Source organism: Gobio gobio (genome assembly GCF_949357685.1).
Source record: "Gobio gobio genome assembly, chromosome: 24".
In the NCBI taxonomy this organism is placed as follows: domain Eukaryota; kingdom Metazoa; phylum Chordata; class Actinopteri; order Cypriniformes; family Gobionidae; genus Gobio; species Gobio gobio.
The window spans coordinates 19,367,377-19,393,927 of record NC_137120.1 but is presented as its reverse complement, the minus strand read 5'-3'; the positions used below and the strand labels follow the sequence as shown (position 1 = coordinate 19,393,927).

Sequence of the window (26,551 nt, the reverse complement as noted above, 5' to 3'; positions counted from 1 at the left end):
AAATCCTTATGCTTGCCCATTTTTCCAGCTTCTAACCCATCAACTTTGAGGACAAAATGTTCACTTGCTGCCTCCCACCCACTAACAGGTGCCGTGATGAAGAGATAATCAGTGTTATTCACTTCACCTGTTATGCCTGATAGTGTATATTACAGTAGGCCACTTGCATTTTATACTATATTATGCATATTATACCACACATTATAAAGTAAATATACTTTATGGAGACATAATGTAACATACAAACACGTACATACAGTATGTGTGTGTGCATGTGTGTATAGTCTAGTCTCTTTCTTTATATCACAATGACATAGGCCTAGTACTGTAATTTGTTGACAGACCAACAGTAAAACTGTAACTATGAATCCTGTCCAGTCTCTTGCAATCAATATCCCACATAGAGTAGGCTAATGTGTAAATTTGTACTGTTGAAATTGACATTTGCAATATAAGTGCAGTCTTCTGCATTTTCAAACATTGTAGCCATATTTACTGAAAATACAGACCCAGTAACACTGTTAGGTTGACAAGATGACAAAGCAATCTTGTATGTGAACAATGACACAAGGACTTGTCATTCTGATGGCACTGATGTGTTCATTGAAATAAACACTTACTTTTGTGAGATGAATTTAGGATTTTGAAGTTACAGGCTTTTTCAGACCATTGTGTGGTGCTGTTTGTACAATCTTTTTTGAGAAATACTGGTTTGCGAATCATAAGGATGATTCAAGAGATGTACCAAAGCGACTGAGAAAAACTAATAATTTTAAAAATAAATATAATAAAACACTTACTAAAATGAACTAGGCTACTTATTAACCTGGTTGTAGAAAGGCTAATTGCACTAATCTATATTAGACAGTAATTGCGACTTTTTATCTTACAATTCTGACTTTATTTTGAGTTAATGTCGATTCGGCTGACAAAAACAGTTTGGGAATCCCTGTCCTGTGGAGAGGAACGGCGGACTGGCCTCCAGGTGGCGCTACGCAGCATCATATTTGAAAGGAGAAAAGCCTCTGTGTTCCACACGTGACAGTTGTGTTTATTTCCGTGTAAGTTTTTGCTCGTGAGAAGCTGATCTCGGGTTTACAAATGCCTCTGAAGAGAGCTGTGATTGTGCCGGGAAACGGAGCTGGGAATATCGAGCACTGCAATTGGTATGGATGGGCTAAGAAACGAATAAACGAGGTATGAGATGTAAATCATATGCAGAAACCATTCAGCTGTTATAATGACAGACAGGACTCGTTTCTACTTACTTGGTCGAATATATTATATGGTGTCCCATTTTTACAGCTCCCAGATGTGGTATGCACGCTGAAGAACATGCCTGATCCAGGTAGTTCAAATTCACATGACTATACATTACATGAGATGTGTGTAGCATATATTTCTTGAATTATAAGATATTATATTTAACCTGACAGTAACTGCCAGAGAGAACATCTGGTTGCCGTTCATGCAGAAAGATCTGAAATGTGATGAAGAAACGGTCATCATCGGACACAGTTCAGGAGCTGCAGCAGCCATGAGGTACTGACTCGATGATTCGCCTGAGCGATTAATCTGAATCATGAATCATCTCATTAGTGATTCGTTCATCAGGACTCTTTCATCTATTATCACACTGTTTGCCAGCAAATTAGCTCTGAGTTATTGATTTAATATATAAATATATATTTTAATGCATCTTGTTTTTTTTCTTCCTAATGAGTCGAGTTCAATTTGAATAATCACATTGATGAGTGATTCATCATTCATTTACCTGAATGATCAATCCCTTAAAATGAGTTGGAAAGTAAAATACTCACAGACACATATTTATAACCACATGTGTGTGCAGGGTTGGGAAGGTTACTTTCAAAATGTATTTCACTACAGATTACAAAATACATGCTTTAAAAAGTAATTTATGTATTTTTTTAATTACCAAGTTTTATAACTTTCTAAATACTTAATAAACTACTTGTTTAGTAATTGTTTGCTTTTGGTGTGCTTCAGGTATGCAGAAACACACAAAGTGTTTGCCATAATTCTGATAGGTGCGTACACATCAGATCTGGGAGATGAGAATGAACGTGAGAGCGGTGAGTTTGAATAACAATGACTCATGGTGTCATTGGTCATCAATGTGTTTGTGTGATGACGTGTCTTCTCTTGTTACGCTCAGGATATTTCAGCCGGCCATGGGAATGGGAAAAGATAAGAACAAATGTGAAGTACATACTTCAGTTTGGATCCACAGACGACCCTTTTCTGCCCTGGCAAGAGCAACAGGAAGTGGCTGATGGACTTAAGACAGATTTATATAAATATTCAGACCGCGGACATTTCCAGAACACAGCCTTCCCAGAGCTCATCGACGCAGTAAAAAAGCTCAAAACCAACAGCTAAATACAAAAAATTACCCGTCATCCTGTGTGTATTTAAAATTAACACCTTATAAGTGAAGACAATTTATTATTGTGGCAGAATTTGGAACGGTCCATTTACATTTTTCAATACATCATGTAAATCTTCAAGTTTTCTTTACAGTAGTATGTAGAAATCTGAACATCTGAAATAAAATGCCCATGTCAACTTTGACAAAATAGTAATTGATACAAAATCAAAGAAGTAATGGCACTTACAGCAGTTTTGTTTTCAAACACAAACATCCAACTCATACAGTTTAATACTAGCACATCTGTGCAAACATGGTAACGCTTTACAATAAGGTTCATTAGTTAACTACATTAGTTAACATGAACTAATAATGAACAGCACTTATAAAGCATTTATTTCTTCGTTAATTTTAACATTTAATAATGCATTATTAAAATATTGTTAACATTAATAAATGCACCGTGGACTAACATTAACAAATCATAAACGGATGTATTTTTATTAACTAACAAAGATTAACTAATGCTGAACAGGTGTTGTTCATGTTAACTAATACAACCTTATTTTAAAGTGTTACCGCAAACATTTATCTCAGTTCAGATAACAAATATAGTAATGTTTCTATATAATTTTATCCCTCGTATGTATGGAATATTACTATTCTGGTTCTAATCAGTTGTAGCACCATTTGTTGAAAGTCAATATGAACATTTAATTTGATTAAAATATACACATTCTCTTTTTGGTTGAGGAACGGTTTGTCTAATGAAATATTTCAATACTGGACCGAAATAAAGCATTCATTTTTACTCAATCCAGTAACACTGACTTCTTGTAAACAACTATATTCCATAAAAGTTCACCCAAAAAGAAAAATGATCATTTTCTCATCCACATGTTCTAAACGTGTCTCCCTTGGAACTTAAAAAGGAAGTTTACACTGTTTGAAGTTCAAACTTTAGAACAGTTTTAATCTCCCTGTCACACAAAGGAACTGTACGGCTTCAGAAGACTTGAAGCACAAGACACAAATTGTATGGACAAGTTTCATCATACTTTTATTAAAGCTCAAAATGCAAAACTGCATTTTTATGTGCGTGTGTGTTCCAAAGGTTTTGTAACAACATATGGGTGAGTAAATAAACATTTTTAATAAAAAAAACAACAACAAAGGTCTCTCATAAAACTGCTGTCATGAGAATCCTATATTGCTTATTCTATAAACCTGAGATTGGAAGTAAAGTGCACTTATCAAAAGCAAACCATCATGTAAACCAGCCGAAGTGCTCCAAATAAACCTTTCCCTTTTTCTATCAGAAAGGACTTGCTAGTTATTTTCAGAGCCATATAGCTATACATTTTCAGAAAAGCAGTTCTCTATAACCCATGAGGTTGTAACGTCACACAATCATCAATATGACCTATCAGAAACACTCCTTCAAGCAGCGAGTGTGACGCTCCCAGTGGCCGTCTGAGCAGCGGTGTGGCACTTCATGCTTTAGGAATTACAAAGTCTTCTTTTTCCTTCTTGCTTTGGAGTAACCTCTTCCAAACCAGCCACCTTGAACTGCCGTGCCTTCGCCTTGAGCCTGCGCGTCTTGTGAAACGTCCTCCAGAGCAGCAGTTGCCACGATCTCTTTACGAGTGTGACTCTTCTGCTCTTGTGGAACGAGTGGTTTAGCCAAGCTGAAGATGGGGTCTTGTGATCTGATATTTACCAAAATGATGGCAATATTAATAAAACAGACAGGAATGTAAATATGTTTGTAATACACTAGTCATTAAAGGGATAGTTCACCTAAAAATTTAAATTAGCCCATGATTTACTCACCCTCAAGTCATCCTAGGTGTATATGCACTTTTATGGACTTCAAAACAGAAACAGCCATGCACTGCCATTATAAAGCTTGGAAGAGCAAAGAAATGTTTTAATATAACTCAGATCTAAATGATATTCTTCTTTCAGGTGAATACAATCGAAGATGACTTGAGGGTGAGTAAATCATGGGCTACTTTTAATTTTTTGGTGAACAATCCCTTTAAGTAATCATTAATAAAAAGCTTTCCTGTAGCTCAAACAGAAGAGCATGGCAATAGGTCATGCATTTGATTCGCAGGGAAGGCTAGAACTGATCAAATGTATAACTTGAATCTGATGCAAATCTCTTTGGATTAAAGCGTCTGCCAAATGCAGAAATGTAAACGTAATAAAAGAAATCAGGCTTGAGGCCATGTTATATTATGAATGCATTGTGCTTAACAATTGCCTTTAACCCTCTGGTGCTGTTTTTTTTAGAATTTTGGATATTGGGAAACTAAGCTAATATTTTGAGATAACCTCTAATTAGGAACACAACTTGTTTATATTTATGGCTTTGATTTTCTCACCATTTTAGAGAAATCACGTTTTGGAAAATGTATATTTAATATACAATTTGAAAATAGTACATTGGTGCATTTTTCATAATAATAAACAAAACTTCTATAGCTTGTTTTTATTTCACTTTTTTAAACTTTTCACTTTAGCAATTTTCTTTAGCAAAAAACTGAAGTCTGAAATACAAAGCGTTCAAGATTAACACCAGTACATTTTTAGTTCCATGCTAAAAAAATTTAACTAATGGATTATAATTACTGCATAAATATAATTGAGTACCATAAAAATCACAAAAATACTAAATATAAACTAAAAAAAACTATCAAACTAAAATAGTACATTAATCTAATTGAAATAAAAAAAAAAATTTGACCGCCACACGAGCAGCGTCAGAGGGTTTATTAGTAATAGGCAATTTTCTGATTTTCTGAAGTTCTCCTAAAGGACTAAAAAAACAAGCGGGTCTTGCCTGTTGTAAACAGGAACTTCCAAACCCAGCTCCTCCATGAGAAGACCCATCACAGCATCACACTTCCCATGAATTTTCAGAGTAGCCAAGTTATCTTTCGGTGTCCACTAAAATAAGGAAAACACACCAGGCTGTTAAATCATCAACTGAAAGTCATAAAATAATCAAGAGATTATGAGCAGTTTTATGTACGGAATTATTACCTGAAGATTGACAATGTACAGCTTTGGTCTTTTGTTGGCTGGTCTATTCATGCACCACAAGCAAGAGTACTTCTTCAACACCTGATAGATAAAACACACGATACATCAAATTAAGCAGCATTATTAAGAACAAAATGTCATTTTGACAAATGTTGCAACTCAAACTGCAACGTGTGAAAATTTGTATTGCTGTTGCTTACAGTGGATATAAAACATATACTGTTAAACAGCAGTTTTTTTTGTGACGTAAAAACTGAAACAAAAGATAATTCGATTTCATTACAGCACTGAGTGTATTAGCATGGCCTATCTCGAGTCGACTTGGGAATATTTTCCCACTCATCTTTGCAAACACGTACCAGATCTGTTTTATTGGGAGGGCATTTCCTGTGCACGGCCCCCTTCATGTCCCTCACAGATTTTCTATAGGATTCAGTTCTGGGCTCTGGGTGGGCCGGTCAACATTAATCTTTTTAGCTGAAGCCATTGTTTTGTTGATTTAGATGTATTTTGGATCATTGTTAAGGCCTGTTCACACTGATTTTCGCACGCGTTTATCGCCGACGTTTAACGCCTCGGGACTAAACAAAGGGCGCCAATGTGAGTGTGCACACACCGACGCGCAAAACGGCAGGCGTAAAAGCGTAATTTTTTAAAAAACGCCTCGGGTTCGTTTTTTTATTTTGACGCGGCACGTTAAAAACTGGCTGACCAATGAGATCGGCGCTTTTGTTCAAGTGCCTGGAGCTGCTGAAGTGACATTAAAACACGACTGGGTGGCGCTCAAGTACAAAACGCTCTTGCCGAGCACATATTGATACGACGAAGAAGTAGTAAGTAGACAAAGAAGAAGATGAGCTGCTAATGCTGCTTGCCAGTTAGCAAAAAGTGTGTGAATGGTTTTGGCCATAGACATAATATGTCTATGGTTTTGGCAAGCACGTAAATACCGTCTCTTCTTCTTATGTGTGACAAGCGAGTGTCAGAAGCATAAAGTGCCGCAGCACCACCTTGTGTACTGCGAGCGCATCTACTGAATGTGCACGTTCACTCGCCGCATCGCCAGTGAAAATCGATCGGGTGTGAACACTCAAGACGCACCGAAAAACGTCACGAAAAACGCTGGCGATAAGCGTGCGCGATATTCGTCCCAGTGTGTACAGGCCTTTAAGCTCAAAGGTGAAAGTTCTCAGCAATCGACTGGTACTTGTCGCTGATTCCCTCCACCTTAACTAAAGCCCCAGTAACCTTTTTTATGTTGACTCCCTGACCAGTTTTCTCTTGGTCTTCTCATCAATTTTGGAGGGACGCCCTGTTCTTCATAATGTTACTTGTTGTAACATCTTCACTGTGTTCCATGGTATATCCAAAGCCTTGTGAATTTTTTGTAGCCTTCACCTGAGTGATACCTTTCAGCAATGAGATCCCATTGATGCTTCGTAAGCTCTTTTGGCCCATGGCTCTTCCAAACTATGTTATGTTTTAACCATGTGCAGTACCGAGCAGCCTAAGATTCAAGCCACGCTAATTATATCAGTTAACCCGCACCAGTCACATCCTCACCTTCAAACTGGAGCCCAAACAGAGGATCACGTCAGCCTGCTGTGCGGCCTCCGCTGCCCCCTTCCAGTTGAGTGGCTGCTCCAGAGTGCCACGCTCACCGAAATGCACTATGGTGTCTCTGAGCTCTGCTCTGCAGTGAGGACACAGGCGACCGGTTCCGTGTCTGTGCAGAGCCGTACGCTCAGTCACGTCAAACAAACGGATAAACTCTCGGGCTGGAGAGCAGGAAGCGCACACCTGTGCGACAGATGGGATAAGAGAGAGTCAGAAAAAAATCTGATCAGATTTTGAGATCTTTAGTTAAAACGAGTGAATCCAGACAAATGATCTATATTTTTTCTCAACTTATGACTGATTTAAAATGTTACAGATCTCATTGGCAGACCTCAATGAACATGTTTCCGTGGAGTTCAGAAAGGGCATGTCTGGGCAGACCGCTGCGCAGGTGAAGACCGTCACAGTTCTGCGAGACCACATGCTGAACCTGCAAAGACACAAACCCTTATTCAAGTCAAGTCAAGTCTATTTGACACACAGTGTTTTCCAAGCAGCTTCAAAGAATTAATGTTAATGTTTATAATATCTTCATGCCTTATAGTCACATTTAGACCTGGTAACATAGTATAGTGTACTTTTCGGATATTTCGATCTAATATGACCCCTGACTTGTAAAGTTGCCAGAATAATAATCATACACTGTTTGGTAATGGGCCATAGGAGAACTGGCATCCCGACTGAGCCTGGTTTCTCCCAAGGTTTATTATTCTCCATTATGCCACCTGATGGGGTTTTGGTTCCTTGCCACTGTCGCCTTTGGATTGGCTTGCTCAGTTGGGGACACTACATTTTCAACTAAATATCCAAATAAATCTAATTAGTAAACTAAATTAAATATATAAACAAAATTACTGATCTGCCCACATTGTCACTATATGATAATTTAAATGAGCTGATGACATCACCGTTTTCCCCAGAGCAGCTGTACAGCCGAATCAAATTCTGTTGCACTCTTTTCCTGTTTAACACAGTGAAGCTGCTTTGAAACAATCTGCATTGTAAAAAGCTCTATATAAATAAAGTTGACTTGACTTTAGTTGACTTAAAATAGATTACATATTACATTTTGCAACAATACATGCAATCAAGTAGTTGAGATTTGCTATAGTATACACCTATCAGGCATAACATTATGACCACCTTCCTAACATTGTGTTGGTCCCCTTTTGCTGCCAAAATAGCCCTGACCCGTCGAGTCATGGACTCCACTAGACCCCTGAAGGTGTGCTGTGGTATCTAGCACCAAGATGTTAGCAGCAGATCCTTTAAGTTTATCCTGTAAGTTGCAAGGTGGGGCCTCCATGGATCGTACTTGTTTGTTCAGCACATCCCACAAATGCTCAATTGGATTGAGATCTGGGGAATTTGGAGGCCAAGTCAACACCTCATTGTTGTGTTCCTCAAATCATTCCTGAACCATTTTTGCTTTGTGGCAGGGCGCATTATCCTGCTGAAAGAGGCCAAAGCCAACAGGGAATACTGTTTCCATTAAAGGGTGTACATGGTCTGCAACAATGCTTAGGTAGGTGGCAGGTGTCAAAGTAACATCCACATGGATGGCAGGACCTAACTTTCCACATAAATCACATGTTGTCACTCACCATCTTCTCTTTGTGTAGCATCCAGATGCACATGTGGGTTAGGGTGGGCTCAGCACGACTCAGATCTGATGTACTGACAGATACAAAGACAGATGTTAACATGTGGCACCAGAACACAACCATTAGGGGAAAAACAGTAGACAGGACTAAATGTAAAATTTAGACATGAAAGATGGGATAAATTGATCCCGCACCTCACAGAACAGCCCTTCTGCAGCTGAGTCCACACCCCATTGGGTCCCCGATAGTCTGGGATGGAGGCTGACTGATGAACACATGAAAAAACAGAAACTTACAAATAACCAGGAAACTACATATTAGACAACACAGGGATGGACTATATCTATTTATGTGATTCATGCAAAAGTAAGGAGTTTTTGTGTGCAGATGGTTGGAGGAATCAGTCCAAAAAAAAAATGTATCATCAAAAAGTACATTTCACTTTTTTTTTATACATGAAATGCAGGGATATCACTGTCGATTGACACATGACACCCCTAAGTGGTTTCACGGAGACATTGATTAAAAGTCATGCTATAATACATCTTTAGTTCCCGAGCCAAAGGCAAACTGTGGCAAGGAAACAAAACCCCAATTTCCACCGGCTGCGTTACGGCTCCGTCACGGCGGCGGAGTCAATAGGTTTCCATTAAAGTCAATGAGTGTATTTCCACTGAATGCGTTACAGCTGCGTTCCGACTCCGGCGATCCGCAGCCCTCCGCATCAAATACGCAGAGCTTCTATTTTCGCCGGATGCCGGAGCGCTCCGCAGCACTACAGGGCAGAGTACGCAGGACAGGAAGTCGAGTGACAAAACAGAACAGCCAGAAACAAAATAAAAGATCCGTTTAATTTTCAAAATAAAATACACCGCGCTCATATTTCCCTACACTACACCCTGAAAACGTCATAATGGGCGGAGACAGGCTTGTTTTAACCCCGTTGACACGATGGATGAAGAAATGCTGATTATTGAGGTACAGAATCAACCCATCATCTATGACCCCTCACATCCTTTTTATAAGGACAACATTAAAAAGGATGGAAAACTGTTCCTGGTTTGGTAGTTCTGTTTATAGAAACTACATATCGCGCGATCACACCAGAATTCGCGAGATTACATTGGGCCTCGTGACGTCAGCTGTCAGTCATGACCGCAGCCGTTCCGCAACAAATCCGGACCTGGTGGGTATTGACGGACGACGGAACACGGAGCTGTCACGCAGCGGAGCCGTTCCGCAGCCGTAACGCAGCCGGTGGAAATTGGGGGTTAAAGTGAATAATGGAAACAATAATAATGGAGAAACCAATTCTCCTCTAGATATAGTGTTAAAATATGTAATTAATTATATAGGTAATAATTAATAGCTTTGTAACTATTCAAACCAAAATTTATTCAGACACCTTCAACATTCTCACATTATCATTTTATTCACTATAGTTCAGAAAATGGTAATAAAATATGACAAGAACTCAGAGTTAAACTGAGTCAGAACAATTTTATCTTGATAATGTCAGATAACTTTGATAGAAAGGTGTGTAATGGATTACAATCAACCAATCAGCTGTCAAATTTAAGTACACAATTAGATCAAGCAATGTCAAGCAAGGTCAAGCAATGCTTCATTTTGTTTGCATTAGCAATTAAAGAAAAAAAAAAAAAAAAAACACTTAAGCAAAACATGGTGTTGGGGCTAATCTTCTTTACCAATCTTCTTTAGCCCTTTGAGGTTAGCGGAGGAGTCTCTCCCGATACCCAAGTCCATAAAGCACCCACGGAGATGCAGTCATAACAACAAAAAGCTGCGGTTTATTGATTACAATCTCCGGTTTACTTTCCAACAAAAGTACAAAATTAAACTTTCAAATAAAACTGAATATTCGTGTGAACAAACATGCGATTGAAGAAACTGTTGCTCTCCACACTAACATGTCTACCAAACAATTGTAGTTTACTATTAAGACCTGCACTTTCGCGCCGTAGTGACGCGTCAAGGGGGAGGAGCAAGTCAAATCACATGGACAGGTTTGTCCAAGTATTAAACATAAAAAATATATAATAAATAAATTAAACATGAATCTTTTCTTTTCTGATAGTGCACAAAATTCCAGATATGGCTCCTACACATGGTCAGGTCAAAGTGTCTGAATAATTTTGGTCCGAAATTTAAATCACTTTTACTGGTAGTCCCCTGTATGAAGACTTTTTGAGTATAATATGTCACAGTTTACTTTATTTTGCTATCCTCACTTACATAAATGAACTATAGTGTCCTACACCCACTAGTAAAAAAAATATTTCTGGTGTCTGAATAATTTTTGGTTTGACTGTATATTGACTGAACTACATGATTAAGGTACGATTATCACAACTCGTTAGTAAGGGAGTGTTAAAAAATAATTTAAAAGTGTCTCCGATTTAAAGTGTAAACTGTTTTTTAAATGTATAGATAAAACTCACTCTAAAAATGGATGAATATTTCAGATATGTGCACAGGATCCCAGGATTTTTTTAAGCGTATGAAAGCATGTTCCAGCATAAATGGTCTCACAAAGTCCTAATAATAATTCAATAATTTCAAGGAATGTGACTTACTTTAAATGAAGTTAATCTAAAGCCATTATTTTAAATGACTGTACTGCATATTTTTTTACACTCAATGAAACCACAGGGGCATGTGCAATAGAGTGCCAGCAGTGTCTCCTTGTTCAAAGATTATTATATAATCATTCTGCTCTGGGTTTTTTATTCCTTGCATCCACTGAGGCACACAAGGCGCTCTTTCGAAATACTCTCAATCACGCTAGGAAACATGGATCATCAGATTTCTTCTTCCATCATTACAGCAAAATTGGGACACGCCAAACACAAATACAATTTTCCTTCTGTGACCCCCTGTAGTTTGGAGAGAAACACGTACAGTACTGATTCCTGCTCCGGTGTAGAGGACCACATGCTTTGCCTGCTGGACCGCCTCCGCCAGCTGCTTGACTTTAGTCTTCAGGTTCTCAGCCTCATCAAAGACCTGCAGTCAGAACCATGACATTTACATGATCAGTGACAGTGAAAGAAAACATGCAGACTTCCCTGCTTTACAATATGCAAAAAACAATATTTCAAATGAGTAAGATGTCCGAACAAACAGTATTCATCAAACAAATCTGAAATCTTCAACTGGTGGGCACTTTGCTCTGTCCTATACAGCCAAAAGGTTTAAGGAGCCTTTAGACCAAGAAAGTTGTTCCCTGTGGTTAAGGGTGGGCAATATAAGTTAAAACGAGTATTGTTTTTATCACTGTTATACCAGAGTTTCCTGCGATGCTGAATCTCTCGCGCCACAGCATGAAAATGAATAATTACCTGATTTTTGAGAGGCGGTATTAACATTAAGTGACATGACATCTGACGCACAAAAGCCAATGGCACATGTCCCTATGCGTATTGGCACATCCGGTCTTCATTGGCATGTGCCAGTGGATAGTGGCATGCGTCACTGACATTATCGCGACACGCTGACACTGACATGACACAGAGTCACCGAACATGTCACTGTGCGCTGTGACACCTCCAGTAGTGACTGAGAGATTAATCTAGCACCTATACTGACGTAATTGTGACACAAAATCCTAAATAAATAGCATAATTTTTTGATATTTTAAATATCAATTAAACGCATTAAAGTCAGTATTATTTTTTCAAACGTGTTATTTGTCACGTCTGTATTTGATTGGCATGTGCCACAAAACATGGCATGTTTTGTAATGCGTCACAACTGCCCATTCTAGGAAAGACACAAAATAAATCTATCATGTGTCACTACAAATAACGCATTAACAGTCGCGTCCATTAATGTAAACCTTACATTTTTGCGTGATGCTGCACGGACACACGCCAGTAGGTGTCAGTATAAGTGTGTACTGGCCAGCACAAGATTCTCATCTGTGGCTTTAATATTTCAAAAATAATTTAATCGAATTATGTATAATAATGTTGTACACATTAACTCAGTGATGTAATAAATAATATGTTCGACAACATAAAGCAAATTGTTATGCAAGTGGCACATGACGCAATCCATTGGCACATCACACGTTTTAGTGACACATGCCACTATCCACTGGCACATGCCAGTTGGCCTGTCACTAAAACTGACATTTCTCTATGTTGTGGCACCTCCAGTAGTGACACCTGCAGCTGTCTGCCTGAGTATAATGTAGATTATGTAACATATGCACATAGTTAATTTGTAAAACAACAACAAAAATGATTTTCTTTATTTGTAAAATGTATTTATTAAAGTTACTGAGGAAGGTCCTGCGTGACCGAAACATTTGTTGAATTTTTAAAATGCACTGAGCACTTTTTTGCGCTTGTATAAATAAAGAATATTGCTAGTAGCTCGGTATGTAATCCTTTTCAGATACGTAGCCTAACAAATTATTTTATTTTTTATTTTTTTTACACTCTTTGGATGGACTTGTCTAGGCCTGTGTCGCGATAGTCAAAAAATAAATTAATCGCACGCTAAAAAAAATTAGCTTGATAATTTTTCCTGCCGCGATAATTTCCAGCGTCCGTTTTTATATCCATTTTTGCCGACGCTACATTAACGTTATATGATCACGCTTTTATACATGTAAATCATGCTTCTAAGCACGACAATACACAAGAGAACGCAATGTATGTCAATGTCCTGCCTGTGTGTGTGTGTGTCAGTGTCCTGTCTGTGTGGCTGCATCTCATGTCAGCTAATCGAGGGACACTCTGACACACACACACACTCGACGCACAGACAGACTCGCATCTCACCTGCGAGTCTCCTGCTCACATAGAGTTCTCTTTTGCTCATGAACAAACAACAACACAGAGAATTTTGAGTAATCTCATATTAGGAGTCTTAAATTAGTTAAATAACGTCTTAAATGAACTTAAAGAGTTGTGAGGAAATGAGATGCGCGGGACAGCGAGTGAGATCCGCGTCATGTTCACAAACGGCTGTTCTTAAAGTGACAGGATCACTGATGATGCCTGTCATTAAAGGTCCTGTTCTTCGTGATCCCATTTTTCAAACTTCAGTTAGTGTGTAATGTTGCTGTTAGAGCATAAATAACACCTGTAAAATTATAACGCTCAAAGTTCAATGCCAAGCGAGATATTTTATTTAACAGAAGTTCCCTTTCAAAGCCTACAGCGAACAGCCGGTTTGGACTACATCCCTGTACATCCTGCTTTAATGACGTCAGTAGAACAGTTTGTCGACTAACCTCCGCCCACAAGAATACGCAAAAAAGGGGGCGTGGTCTTGTTGCTCTCCCACGTGGAGAAGAGGAGGTGTTGCGTTCGGTTGCTTTTGTAGTGTGTTTGTCGCCATGTCGTCGAGACGCTGTTATTTTCATCCCGGAGTCAAATCACCTTTGTTTGGACAGGGGCGCTGTACTTTGAGCACATGCATCTCCCCGTTATGGTAAGAGGCGTGACCTTTCCGGGTCACAACACGGGAACCGCTGGCACAATCAGAACTCGTTACATTTTTTCTGAAGGAGGGACTGTGTTTTTTTACACGCTAAACATGAACACGTTATATTGCACACTGTAAACACAATCAAAGCTTAAAAAAAACAGGAAAAACGGAACCTTTAATGTTCATCAAAGAACAACGGGAACAGAGAAAATTGGATCTTTAATGATGATTAATCTATATTTCATTGATTATTTATGCAGTTAAGAAAGATGTTTGATAACCATTACATTTCTGTATATGTCTAACGGGGAAGGCACAGGTAAAAATAACATTTATTATAATGGGGTTATGTAAAGATTGTTTTAAGTTCACTTAAATTAAATGTTGTTTTTTTTTAACGCCTAATAAATGTTGAAATTGGGAGCTTTTAGTTATACTGTAATGTAACGTCATTAAAGCTACACTGTGTAACTTTTTTAGTTTATTCTTAGCTAAAAACACTTAGGTCTTTCAAAAATATATGTGCTCATTAATGTATATTTATTCTTTCAAGTAATAAAGTATTCTCGTAAGTTTATAATATGCCATTTAAAATACATACGGGTAGGGGTTCGAATGCAGGTCGCCATGTTGCCCCTCAATCTTGAAAGTACATTAGCCAAAGAGGGATATACCCGTAAATTCAAGCTTCGCCTTTCGCGTTTTAACACTCGATGGCACTGTACAAAATTCCCTGCCTGGCGCATGTGCGCGTCAACTTGTTCAGACTTGTCTGGTGCATGTGCAGAGTTTTCATCTCAGCAGCGTCCAGTAAGAGTTATAAGGAGTTTTCCTGGCTTGTTTATTCCTCAAAAGTCTGTTTTTCCTTGTGTGGTATTTCTGTGCGTTAATAACTCCGTAAGTAATAATAGTTATTGTCATTGTAGATGTGTTTCAGAGTGTGTCATCGCGTAATTCAGTTGATGTCACCTCAGAAGTATTTTTGTGTCAACATACAATAGCGTAATGCTCACCTATTTGAATAATCATTGAGTTATTTTATTATCAACAATGTTTATTCGTTTATAGAGAATATTTGCTTGTAATGTATGTTGATGGAAATATGTATCAGGTCTGATCGGCATGTTAACAATTGTTATACAGAGCGCACTGCAGTGCTAAAGCTGCGCACACACTTTTGTAATCCGACACCGCTTGTTAGCAGCGGCAGCTCCACTGCAGCTGCATTTAGCGCCTATATATGGTACAATAAGCTCTGGTTTACGGTTACATTATACAAATGTAACTTATAAGTATAGTTATACAGTTCTTAACTGTGTATCTTCTGTCATGTCATTATCATGTATATTTACCATCCTTATTTGTTCTCTCACAGAAACCACATATCCACGCAAACCTGTTTATGCCTTGCAATTGGATGACTGAATAAACATCAGTATCATCAAAGTTCACTCTGGATTAGCTGCAGTTCTTTCAAGCCGAATAATTAGGCCAGTTGAGTTCCAACCATCCCACTGCGCACAGAATATCCCACAGGCACCGTGTCGAATGTGGACGAGGTCGAACTGGAAGTCATGTTAATCTTGGACTAAATCGGCCACCGTAGGAGTTAAAACGAAATCGGAATTGAGAGGAACAGAAACTAAAATTCACTGGATGGTCATATACCTTTTTACCACTAGATGGGGGAAAATATCACACAGTGTAGCTTTAATGTTTCATACAGACATTAGTATCAGTGATACTGGCCTTCATTCATAAAAACATGACAATATAACACATTTAAAATATGCTGTCAATAAATTGTTTCTACATTAATTTGGAGAGTAACTGAAAATATTACAATATCAAAACATTAAAAACATATTAATCGTGATTAATTACAGAATTTTTTTTGATTAATTAGTTAATTTTTTTAATCGATTCCCAGCTCTACCTAAAACACAATCATCCGTTGCAGTTTTCCCAGCTGTTTATTCAAGTGCATTTTTTGTTAACAGACTGAGAGTCCATTGCTTTTTTTGTTTTGGTTGTTTTGTTTATTTATTGTGGATATTTAAAATGCTTTCCGTTTTCAGTGTTAAATAGTCTTTAGAAATAAAAGTTTATTGATCTTTGAAAAGGTGTACCTGCATTATTATGCCATTATCATTATTTTAGATGAAAATGGTCTCAGAACGACATTATTATCGTTTATCGCAATTTCTTGGCCAATTTATCGTCCAGCAAAATTTGTTATCGTGACAGGCCTAGACTTGAATATACTTGAAATATTAAAGCCACAGATGAGAATCTTGTGCTGGCCAGTGTTACACCTACTTATACTGACACTTACTGGCGTATGTCCATGCAGCATCACGCAAAAATAAAGGTTTAACGGACGCGACTGTTAATTAGGGCGCTACATAGCGACCATTTCGGGCGCATTTGCAAAACTTTTTTTTTTTGATTGTTTACAAGGTGAAACAGGTGTGACGCAGCCATACACACTTACCAGACGCCTCGCGCTGATGTTTCTTTGCAGCCAAGTCCAAATTAACTAGAAATACCACATTTGGATTATCATAAACAAGGTCGGAAATGGTTTCACCCTTAATTCTTCACCTTATTTCTTAATTCTTTTGCAGTGGTGGTCTTTTCTTCACAGGTGGTCTTTTCTTCACCACCTGTTTTTGTCTGACCCTGCTGACCCAACGAGCATTTCACTGTCCAATGGTCATGCCTTAACTGCAATGTCTAGTATTGCATTAGTATTGCATCCTTCTCATGGGCATTTAATACTTTTTGACTTTTCAGTCTGAGTTAAATCTCTTTTTTTAATTTATCTGTAAAAGAAAACATGCCTAATAATTCTGCACACCTGAATATAAGGTGATTTTCATTTCCAGCCTTCATGAACAATTATATATCACTTATACATTATTAAATACTAAATCAATAGTAGTTATTAGGATTACTGTGGTTTGGAATTGGTCAAATGTGCCTGGAAACAAAATATGATCAGAAAATCAACGTGCCTAATAATTCTGCACTCCCTGTAATGAGTGTTTATATTCTGACCATCCAGTTCGGGTCGCAGCGCTGCGGAGGAGCACAGTACCTGCGTGACTCGCCATAGACATAAACAGAGAGAAGTAGCTCCGGCTGCAATGTTCTTCCGCAAGACGCATGCTGTTCTGTTTATTAACCGCCAAAGCGCCTAAAGTTACAGACTGCTATTGCTCCGAGTATTGGCATGATTGCAAATGTGATACTGATCGTGTACAAAAGTCCAATAGACACGTTGATATTAAGTAACAACGTTTTAGCCACAATACTGTCTATTTCGTGAAAATCAAAACTACACCAGAACTGTTGAGCATCTCCAAGCGGTTTGATTCGAATGAATCTGCGTTTGAACGATTGAATGAATGACTCACACAGACTTGACACGCCACCTAGTGGCTGTTTTATTTTCATATTTATACTTTGCATGGACTTTTTATTTAAAATATAAATCTTTTAACTAAGTTTAAGTTTAACTTGTACATAGCCTATTTCTAAATTCCAAAAACTTATATTTAAAACATTCAGTGTTTCCCACACATATAATTTGTGTGAAGTATTTCACACACTAATTTGTGGCGGTGCGCCACAGAATCAACACCGGCCACCACATATTGCGTGTCGTTATTCTTTTTTTTTACCCTATTTAAAACACGCAGCGTATTCGTTCAACTGCACTTCCTTTCCCTGCTCTCCCTCCGTCACTCACGCACGTCTCACACTCTCAAATGGCCAAACCTGCTTTTGATATGAAACAAAGTCTACTCTAAGCTTTTACATTTTTTAAAGTTTTAATACGGAATTCAAACAATAAATAGCATTGTGGCACTAATGTGGCAGAACAGTTAAAGTCAGAGGCGTTAAAAAAAAAAAAAAAAAAAAAAGAGTTGTGACATGCTCTTATCTCCCGGCGGCGCGCACGGTCACGTGGTTCATGAGCTCTCAATACTTCTAGCGCTGTGTCAATACATTTGAATGGATACACAACAGCTTCACTATACAGGTGTTTGCAGCAATTTAAGGTAAACAGTGCAGCATTGATTATCACGTCAACCACATTTACAGTATCATTTTATTATGGAGAGTGATGGAGATGCAACATTGTTACCATTAATGTTAATGTTTTTCCTGTATTTAGCCCTCAGGTATTCCTTACTCATACTCCTACTCATTGGTGGTCAAATGTGACCATACACCTTAACTATTTTTCAATTAAATAAATGTTCTTTATTTTATTTTAATAATATTTATTGAAATATTTTGAGGAGATCTTTTGGTACTAAGATGATGCCTACTATTTGTGGAATAATTATGGTCCATTAATGACCATTTAATGAATTCAATAAAAATAAATACTTCTAATATTTTTTCTTATTTATATTACAAGTAGTGTAGTAATTAAGGTTAAAATGGAGAAATCCAATGCAAAGTCATTATGTGGCTGGAAAAATAATAATGTTCATTTGTAATGCCATTACCCAGTATAGGTGCCTGCATGGCTCTTTAACAAATATACATGTATCTAGTTGCTCAAAAAAGTATTGCAGATCATAACCGCTTACTTATTTTTAGGTTTTGCATTTGAATACATATTTAGACATGATCAAATACTAGATTTCTTTAAATGTGAAATTTTAAAACGTTAATAACTTACATCCTAATATTTTTAATGATACTTATACAAGCACACACAAGTGAATATTAATGAATGCGAGCAAATATAATTTAAAATGGCTTGAAATAGAGCTAAAAAGGCAAACTTATTTTTCCTTGTATGTACAGTAGTCTATATACATATGAATTGATACTGAATCAAGATCGAAATCGATATATGTGCCAACCCGAAATACCCCACCCAACTCCCGCCCCCGCACCACCGCAAATTGGTTTCTAATCTGTGGGAAACACTGACATTCATACAACATTATTTACCCATGAGCTGCATTAAACAAATGTAAATGTGTCTAAACACCACTTCAGATAGAGCTGCTATGCCACTTCTACAGTGCAAAGATTGATCTTTTGATGCTGATTTAATTAGATTGGTAACAGTCTGGTTGTGTCTTATTGCGCTAACTGAATTTATTGTTTAAATTAACATTTTAAAAACAACATTTCTATTTTAATTGAAGAAATTGATAAAAGATGATGCATACATTTAATAAGATTAGAAAACATTGCTCTTATAATGGTAAAAATGCCCCTGGACATTAATTTAAAGGGACAAAGATCGTCCTGTAATGGGAAATTTATAATTGGAATGCGTGTTATTAATCAGAAAGTGCGCCAAAATTTTGACTTTGCTCCTAATTTTTTTTAATTAGGAGCTCAAGTGCTCCTCAAGAAAAATGTTAGCGTAGAGCCCTGTTAATGCGTTATTCCTAGTGACACATGATAGATTTATTTTGTGTCTTTCCTAGAATGGGCAGTTTGTGACATATTACAAAACATTCAGTGGCACATGTCAATCAAATACAGACGTGACAAATAACCCGTTTGAAAAAATTAATACTGACTTTAATGCGTTTAATTGATATTTAAAATATCACAAAATTATACTATTTATTTAGGATTTTGTATCACAATTACGTCAGTATAGGTGCTAGATTAATCTGTCACACACGGCGACATGTTCTGCGACTCGGTGTCAACCAGGTGTCATGTCCCATGACACATGCCACTATCCACTGACACATGCCAATGAAGACCGGATGTGCCATTACGCACAATGTTTTCCTTAAAAAAAAAAACTTAATTTCTTTTTGACTAAAGAAAGACATGAACATCTTGGATGATATAGGGGTGAGAAAATTATCAGGAAATTTGAATTCTGAAGTGAACTACTCCTTTAAGACCTTTTAAGGCCTTAATTTGTGCAAGGATGAATTAAAGGAACACTCCACCATTTTAAGATATAGGGCTTATTCAACAGCTTTCCTACATTTAGATATGTGGGCAAATGCATTTGTCTCAGTGCATGCATTGTTTTAGTTTGGCAGGGTCGCCGCTAGCTTAGTTTAGCATAATGAATGGAATCCTATGTTGCCACCTAGCATGTCCCGTGTAAAAGTGATCCAAAAAATAAAAACCCACCCAATTACTTCTTGTGGCCTGCGTATTCACAACGAATACAAATAGCGATGCAGATTAAGACTAGGCGATTTCCTAGGCAGATATTAACATGGGACTATATTAGGGGTGGGGAACATTTTCGATTCTTAGATGCATCGCGATGCGGACGATTCTGAATCGATTCACAAATGTAAAAAATAAATCGATTTTCTAAATGTTGATAGCGTAATGTTGACGGAACGCAAAAGGCGCAACTCTGAAGCATGCGCCCAGACCGCCTGTGGCGTCAGCGTGCCCGTACATATAACAGAGATGCATGAAAACTGAGCGACATCAGACCGGCACCCTCTGCATTAAAAGCTAGCGTATATATGGAAGCACATTGGCTTATACAAGTCGAAGGGGAAAATAACCTGGACAAGAGCCACACTATATGCAAGTTGTGTCAAACTAAACTAAAATATTTTCGAAACACACAAAACCACAACCATGGCAACGGCCATCTTGTCCATACTTTGCGCTTCAGAACGGCTCATCAGAATCCTATGGGTGACGTCACGGACACTACGTCCATATTTTTTTACAGTCTATGATAAAAACGGACGCTGGAAATTATCACGGCCGGAAAAATTATCGAGCTCTTTTTTTTTTTTATTGTGCGATTAATTGATTTATTGACTATAGCGACAGGCCTACACACGGCATCCATATGTCCGCGCACATGCGCACTTTGGTCAGAGCGGCAATATTGTGATTAAGGTGTTTTCCATGCCTTTTTAATGCTATTAAAAATCGGCGTACGCCACGTATGTTAATGTGTTTATGCTTACTGCGATTATGAGCTTAATCACATTATTTTATTCTAATTACTGAGTTTATATGAAAGTTTAATTGCAATAAAATCCCATTTTAATCACATTATGAGGGTGCATGTAAACGCACTAGATGTTTTCTTTCGATGAATGATCCAAACAGTTCCCTTGTCTAATAAAACATCATATATTAAAGCGTCTCTGGTGTCTCCATGGTTTCTACAGAATAAAAAAAAACGGAAATCGAGGGAAATGAGGGTATGATGTCATTGATACTAGGCATGAGCAAAACAGACAGTTAAATCATTACTCCATTACTGGTATTACTGGCCAATCATCAGAACAAAATGTCTGATTGTGACAGACAGACCTCATTTGGATTAGGGGTGGTCCGAATACCATTTTTTAAACTTCAAAGCTTTGGTAGTAATGAACATCGAATATTCGAAGCTTCAGAGCTGAACATATCCTTCTCTCCAATAAAGGCAGGACTCTCGAGAAGCACGCGCCTCACGTGGGCAGCGCTTATATGCTCCGAGAACGGACACTGCACTAGTGATACAAAACACACAGGACTGTTTCTTCCCAGTTGATATATTATAGTAGTAAAAATAATTTTGTTCAGTTAGAGGAAGAATTAACTATAATTAAAAACTGAACGTACCTCATGAGCCGAATGAGAGTCGCAGCACAAACTGCAGCAGGAGTCAGATCTCATTGATCACGAGAGTGAGGAGCTGAATGACAAGATGATCGCGGAAGATTTCGTTTCAAAGTGAAATGTAAAAGCACCTATTTAAGGGTTTTCAAACCTATTCAAAGTTTGTCATTGTACTGTTTTGTTGTTGTGTATTTCATTAAGAATAATAGGCTAATGAACCCACAATTCAAGCAACTAGTCCCCGAATTGGCAAACCGTGCACGGCTGCATTCGTTCACAGCCGCTCAGAGCAAAAGCACTGCAATGTCACGGTGAGGGAAGATGTTCTAAGGCTAATACATTTTGATTAAATTATTCTACTTTCCACAATGTCAAACCACAAAAGCCAAACACAATGTAGTCTCTGTCTGAGCGCACAACAGCATGAGCTTATATGGAAGAAGCGCATACCTGAGCTTGCATTTTGGGTTAAGCTGCGTAGCTTAACCCAAAATGCAAGCTCAGGTATGCGCTTCTTCCATATAAGCTCATGCAGTTGTGCGCTCAGACAGAGACTACTCCGTTGCAGAGAACACTAAAGGCTGATTTATACTTCTGCGTCGGACTCGGACCTACGCCGCATCCTCTACGGCGCAAGTTAACGCGTTGGTTTTCATTTATACTTCTGTTGAAGTTCTGAGGGTGTTGTCTGCGTCAATGTGCAATTCCACATGCAGACCGCTAGAGGCAGTGTCCACGGGCATGTTGATGGTAACCCATAGTATCAAGGCAAAAGCCGAAGTTGTTTACATTGTTGGAGGGTGCGTCTCAATCAGCTTCCTAGTTCAGTAGGCAGTGCACTGATCAGGACATAAGTCAATGGGCTGACTCCCTGATCAGTGCCCTGACTACTGAACTAGGGAGCTGATTGAGATGCACCCGGAGTATCAGCAGCCGTCATGTCGTCAGATAGCAGCTCTTCTTGCAGCTTGAGTTGTTGTATGTAATACAAATTAAGCATCTCTAGTTGATTAGTAAAGTTACATAAGAGGCGATCTGGCACTGGAGTGCGTTTTTGAAATCATGCCGAGTGCTCCTGACGCTGTTTTCAGTATCGGTGGCTCATGCACAGACGAGCACTTCAATCGATTGCTGTTGCAGAGACTATTCATTCCGTTGAAATCACAAAACAAAATGCACCCAAATGTGTCCTGTTCTTGATATACAATCACTGATTAACATCTTTGGTTTTAATGAGAAAATAAATCAACTATATACAGCCGATCTATGCATTTATTCACTAACATAAAGAATCTCTGCACTACAAAATATTGTGTTAGCAGATATAAGGATGAAACTATCATCCCATTTCTGGACACACACACACTCCTATCACAGATTTTATTTATTTATTGACCTGAGGGAGGGGTTCTGGCTAGGGATGGGTCGCGATTTTCGAATATTCGATTAGTTATTTAATTATAGAATATCGAATAGTATATGCGATTATCGTCCAAAAAAAATCCCCATGTTGTCGGTGCTGATGTGGTGCTGACGCTTTCATGTAACCAGAGGGAGGCGCTGCCAATAACGCTCCTAAAAGCTGCCAGTCAGCTCTCAGGGTGTTTTATACTGGACACGTTTGCTGCGGTCCGAGTCTGATTGTTCCCTCCGTCTCCGCAGTGTTGGTCTGGTTTCACACTCAACTTGAACCCTGGTGCGTTTGCGTTCATCTTACGTCATCACAAACGTGCACGGGCGTGATAGAAAACAGAACGCGGGTCAATACATTGGGCTTTTTTCAATTAATTTGGTGCTATTATGTGCAGCTGAGTAAACGACACTTGGGTTTACCGTATGTGTCGCTTGAAGGCGGCTTTGCTGCTTGCAAACAGACTCTTTTGAGGAGACGGTGAATTGCCATTCATTTGCTGCCCTGATTGCACTCTATGCGCGAATACACTGCAGGCTCGCTCTCGCGATCGTATCTCAGCTAAATCATCAACACTATCATCTCTTACGTGTATGTTATTGAACTAATGACATTGTAATCGGCTAAAACCCATGCGCTGGTTACTTTCTTCCACAACAAGTGCGCACCCGAGTGCTGTTTGCACATTCACGTGAATCACGGCTCAGCTCCGAGAGCAACCGAACTCCGGTTGTGTGTTCTCGGGTTCGGTACCTCAGTGCACACCAAGCTCTGTAGTAGGGATGTGACGGTGAGGACATTTTCCCACCGGTTAATTGATGTGTGACAACACCGGTAATACCGGTATCACCGGCGGAGGCTTTTAAATCACTAATTCTATCTAACCGAAAGTAACATGCACACGACCGCTCTGAACTGAAAACGCGCCAGTGTTGCGTATTCACACACCGTGAATGACAGCTCGTCTGTAAATGCGCGCTCTGTGAGGCCATGGGTGCGTCTCAATCAGTTCCCTAGTTCAGTAGTCAGGGCACTGATCAAGCATTGATCAGTCTATGATTGAGATGCACGCCATGAATGAATAACAGTTCGTCCGTAAAGCCTCGTTTATACTCGACGCGCCCGCACGGGCGAGGGTGCGCGCGGCAAAAATAAATGCGCGCAATCAGCGTAGCGGAGCAGAGACAGGCGAAAGTAAACAATGCGCTCTCTGTGCGGCCGTGCACATTTAACTTTCGGTTTTGAATAAGCGCCAATTCGGCTGCGGGTTGCTTGAATTGTGGGTTCATTAGTCTATTATTTTTAATGAAAAACACAACAACAAAACAAATGACAAACTCCCTTAAATAGGCGCTTTTACGTTTCGCTTTGAAACCAAATCTTCCGCGATCATCTCAGTCAGCTCCTCACTCTTAAATCTGATGAATGACTCCTGCCGCTGCCGAGACTCACGGTCGGATCCTGCTTTATTAAGCAGATACGTTCAGTTTTTATTCGTATTGTCTGTTCTCTAACTGAACTAAATTATTTTATTACTATAAAAAAATCAAAAAGACGGTGGGCGGTGCCACGGTGGGCAAGTGATGTAACCGGTGTTGAGTCTGGACACCGGTAACACCGGCAACACCGACTATCGTAGCAAGCCTACTCTGTAGGTAAGCTTTCACATTAGCAATTTTTCATGCTAACCGTGCCCCATTCCGAACTAAAATGCCAGAGTAAAAACGCCCTGAGACAACAGAAGAATAACGTCTCACGCGCACGCTGTAGACTTGTGGCATTTATCAGGTAACTTGGGGCGATGTCAAATTACAGTCATATGTTTCAGCATGTTACAATAATATGGCTTGAGTTGATATAACCTATTCCCTAATGAATTAAACAGTTTGTTATCATACAGATTGAGAGTGTGAATGGTCTCTCTCTCTCTCTCTCTCTCTCTCTCTCTCTCTCTCTGTTTATGTGTGTAGCCTATACATGCGGGGGAGGAGTTGCGATTTTCGAATAAAAATCGAATAATTCCCAGCGATCTTCGAATATCATTTTTGCTTGAAATGCCCATCCCTAGTTCTGGCAGACCAATCACAGCGCTTACGGTCCGCGTAGAATTGACGCAGTGTTACATTTTTGGAGAGGTGCGCGAGGATACGTCGTCGGGTACGCGTGCATCACACAGCCTACGGCGTACACTCGACGCAGAAGTATAAATTGGCCTTAAGAAGCAAATATATTTATTAAGTATAATGAGGCTGGATTCCTATTTAACTGTCCATCCTATTAAAAATGGCTAGGCTATAAGATAATAAAAAAAAAATAATAAAAAAAAATTATTGTATTATAGTATTGCATTTCGCCAGATATAGCTGTACCTCCTCTTGTTTTCTCTTCAGCAGGTGTCTGCGGCTCTGTCGTCGGCTCAGCTCCTGAACTATGTCCTGATGCGCCTGCAGCAGCTTCCGCTCCTCCTGCTTCCGCTCTCCTTCACACTTCTGCAGGATCTGGGAGATCTTCAACACAGAAAGAGAACATCACACACACACACACGACTTCATTGCTTTCTTACTTACTCACTCACTCTTCTTGTAGAAGACACTATGGATTCAGCTATTATGCTGAGACAGACTCAAAGACCAGTGCCCAGTTTTACAAAAGGGGTTTCTTTTCTTGCAATTGGTCACAGACTTTTAAAGGGACAGTTCACCTAAAAATGAACATTAATACTATGGAAGTCAATGTCAACTGTTTGGTTACCAACCATCTTATAAAACATCTTCTTTTGTGTTCAGCAGAAAAAAATGAACTCATAAAGATTTGGAATAAATGATGACAAAATGTTCATTTTTGGGTGAACTATCCCTTTAACAGCAAAGCATACCATATTTACAGTAATTGTGACTACGGCAAAGCCATAAATAACATGGGATCTCCTCCAAAAACTGTTAGAAGCTTTCAAAATCTTAATTTAAACCATCAGTTTGGTCGAAACTACGGTTCCCATGGATATGTAACGTTAGGGGTTTCTACTGAACATTAGCTAGTTTTACCGGCTCGCGTCATTACCATTTCTGCACATACGAATTCATTATAATTACACTATCTGTTCATAATGTAATATAATATTACGTATTCATACCGTCTTCACCGTCTGTCGTTGTTTCTCTCGCTGGATTATTTTCGCCTTTTCTCGCTCCTTTCTCTCCGCTCGCGCAGAGCCGCCGCTGTTTGTTTGCGCGTCCATGATGCTGGACATCACCGATGACGTCACCGCCCAAGTCGCTATCGCGGGGTAAAACGTGACTGGCGTGACGCAGACGAGAAGATGACACATCGCTCGGTGAAGAAAAAAGGTTCTTTTATTTAATATATTTTTTAATTCATATATTTTATCTACTTTATTTATTTTAATTAGTGAATGTATGTATT

General features: G+C 38.8%; 2 protein-coding genes across 2 annotated transcripts; one reads left to right on the top strand and one right to left on the bottom strand.

Annotated features, from left to right (window-relative positions):
* The first annotated feature begins 1,003 nt into the window (after positions 1-1,003).
* On the top strand, positions 1,004-2,563 carry rbbp9 (retinoblastoma binding protein 9). Its single transcript, XM_079808299.1, has 5 exons — positions 1,004-1,197; positions 1,306-1,348; positions 1,437-1,542; positions 2,011-2,096; positions 2,180-2,563. Exons 1-5 carry the CDS (start codon positions 1,102-1,104, stop codon positions 2,401-2,403), a joined length of 555 nt encoding a protein of 184 aa, XP_079664425.1. The 5' UTR covers positions 1,004-1,101; the 3' UTR covers positions 2,404-2,563.
* On the bottom strand, positions 2,438-26,397 carry sirt7 (sirtuin 7). Its single transcript, XM_079808298.1, has 10 exons — positions 26,262-26,397; positions 25,498-25,635; positions 11,587-11,691; positions 8,859-8,929; positions 8,665-8,737; positions 7,392-7,490; positions 7,007-7,243; positions 5,444-5,524; positions 5,241-5,347; positions 2,438-4,101 (listed from the first exon to the last, which is right to left on the bottom strand). The coding sequence occupies exons 1-10, from the start codon at positions 26,376-26,378 to the stop codon at positions 3,900-3,902; spliced, it is 1,230 nt and encodes a 409-aa protein (XP_079664424.1). The 5' UTR covers positions 26,379-26,397; the 3' UTR covers positions 2,438-3,899.
* Between the last annotated feature and the right edge of the window lie 154 nt (positions 26,398-26,551).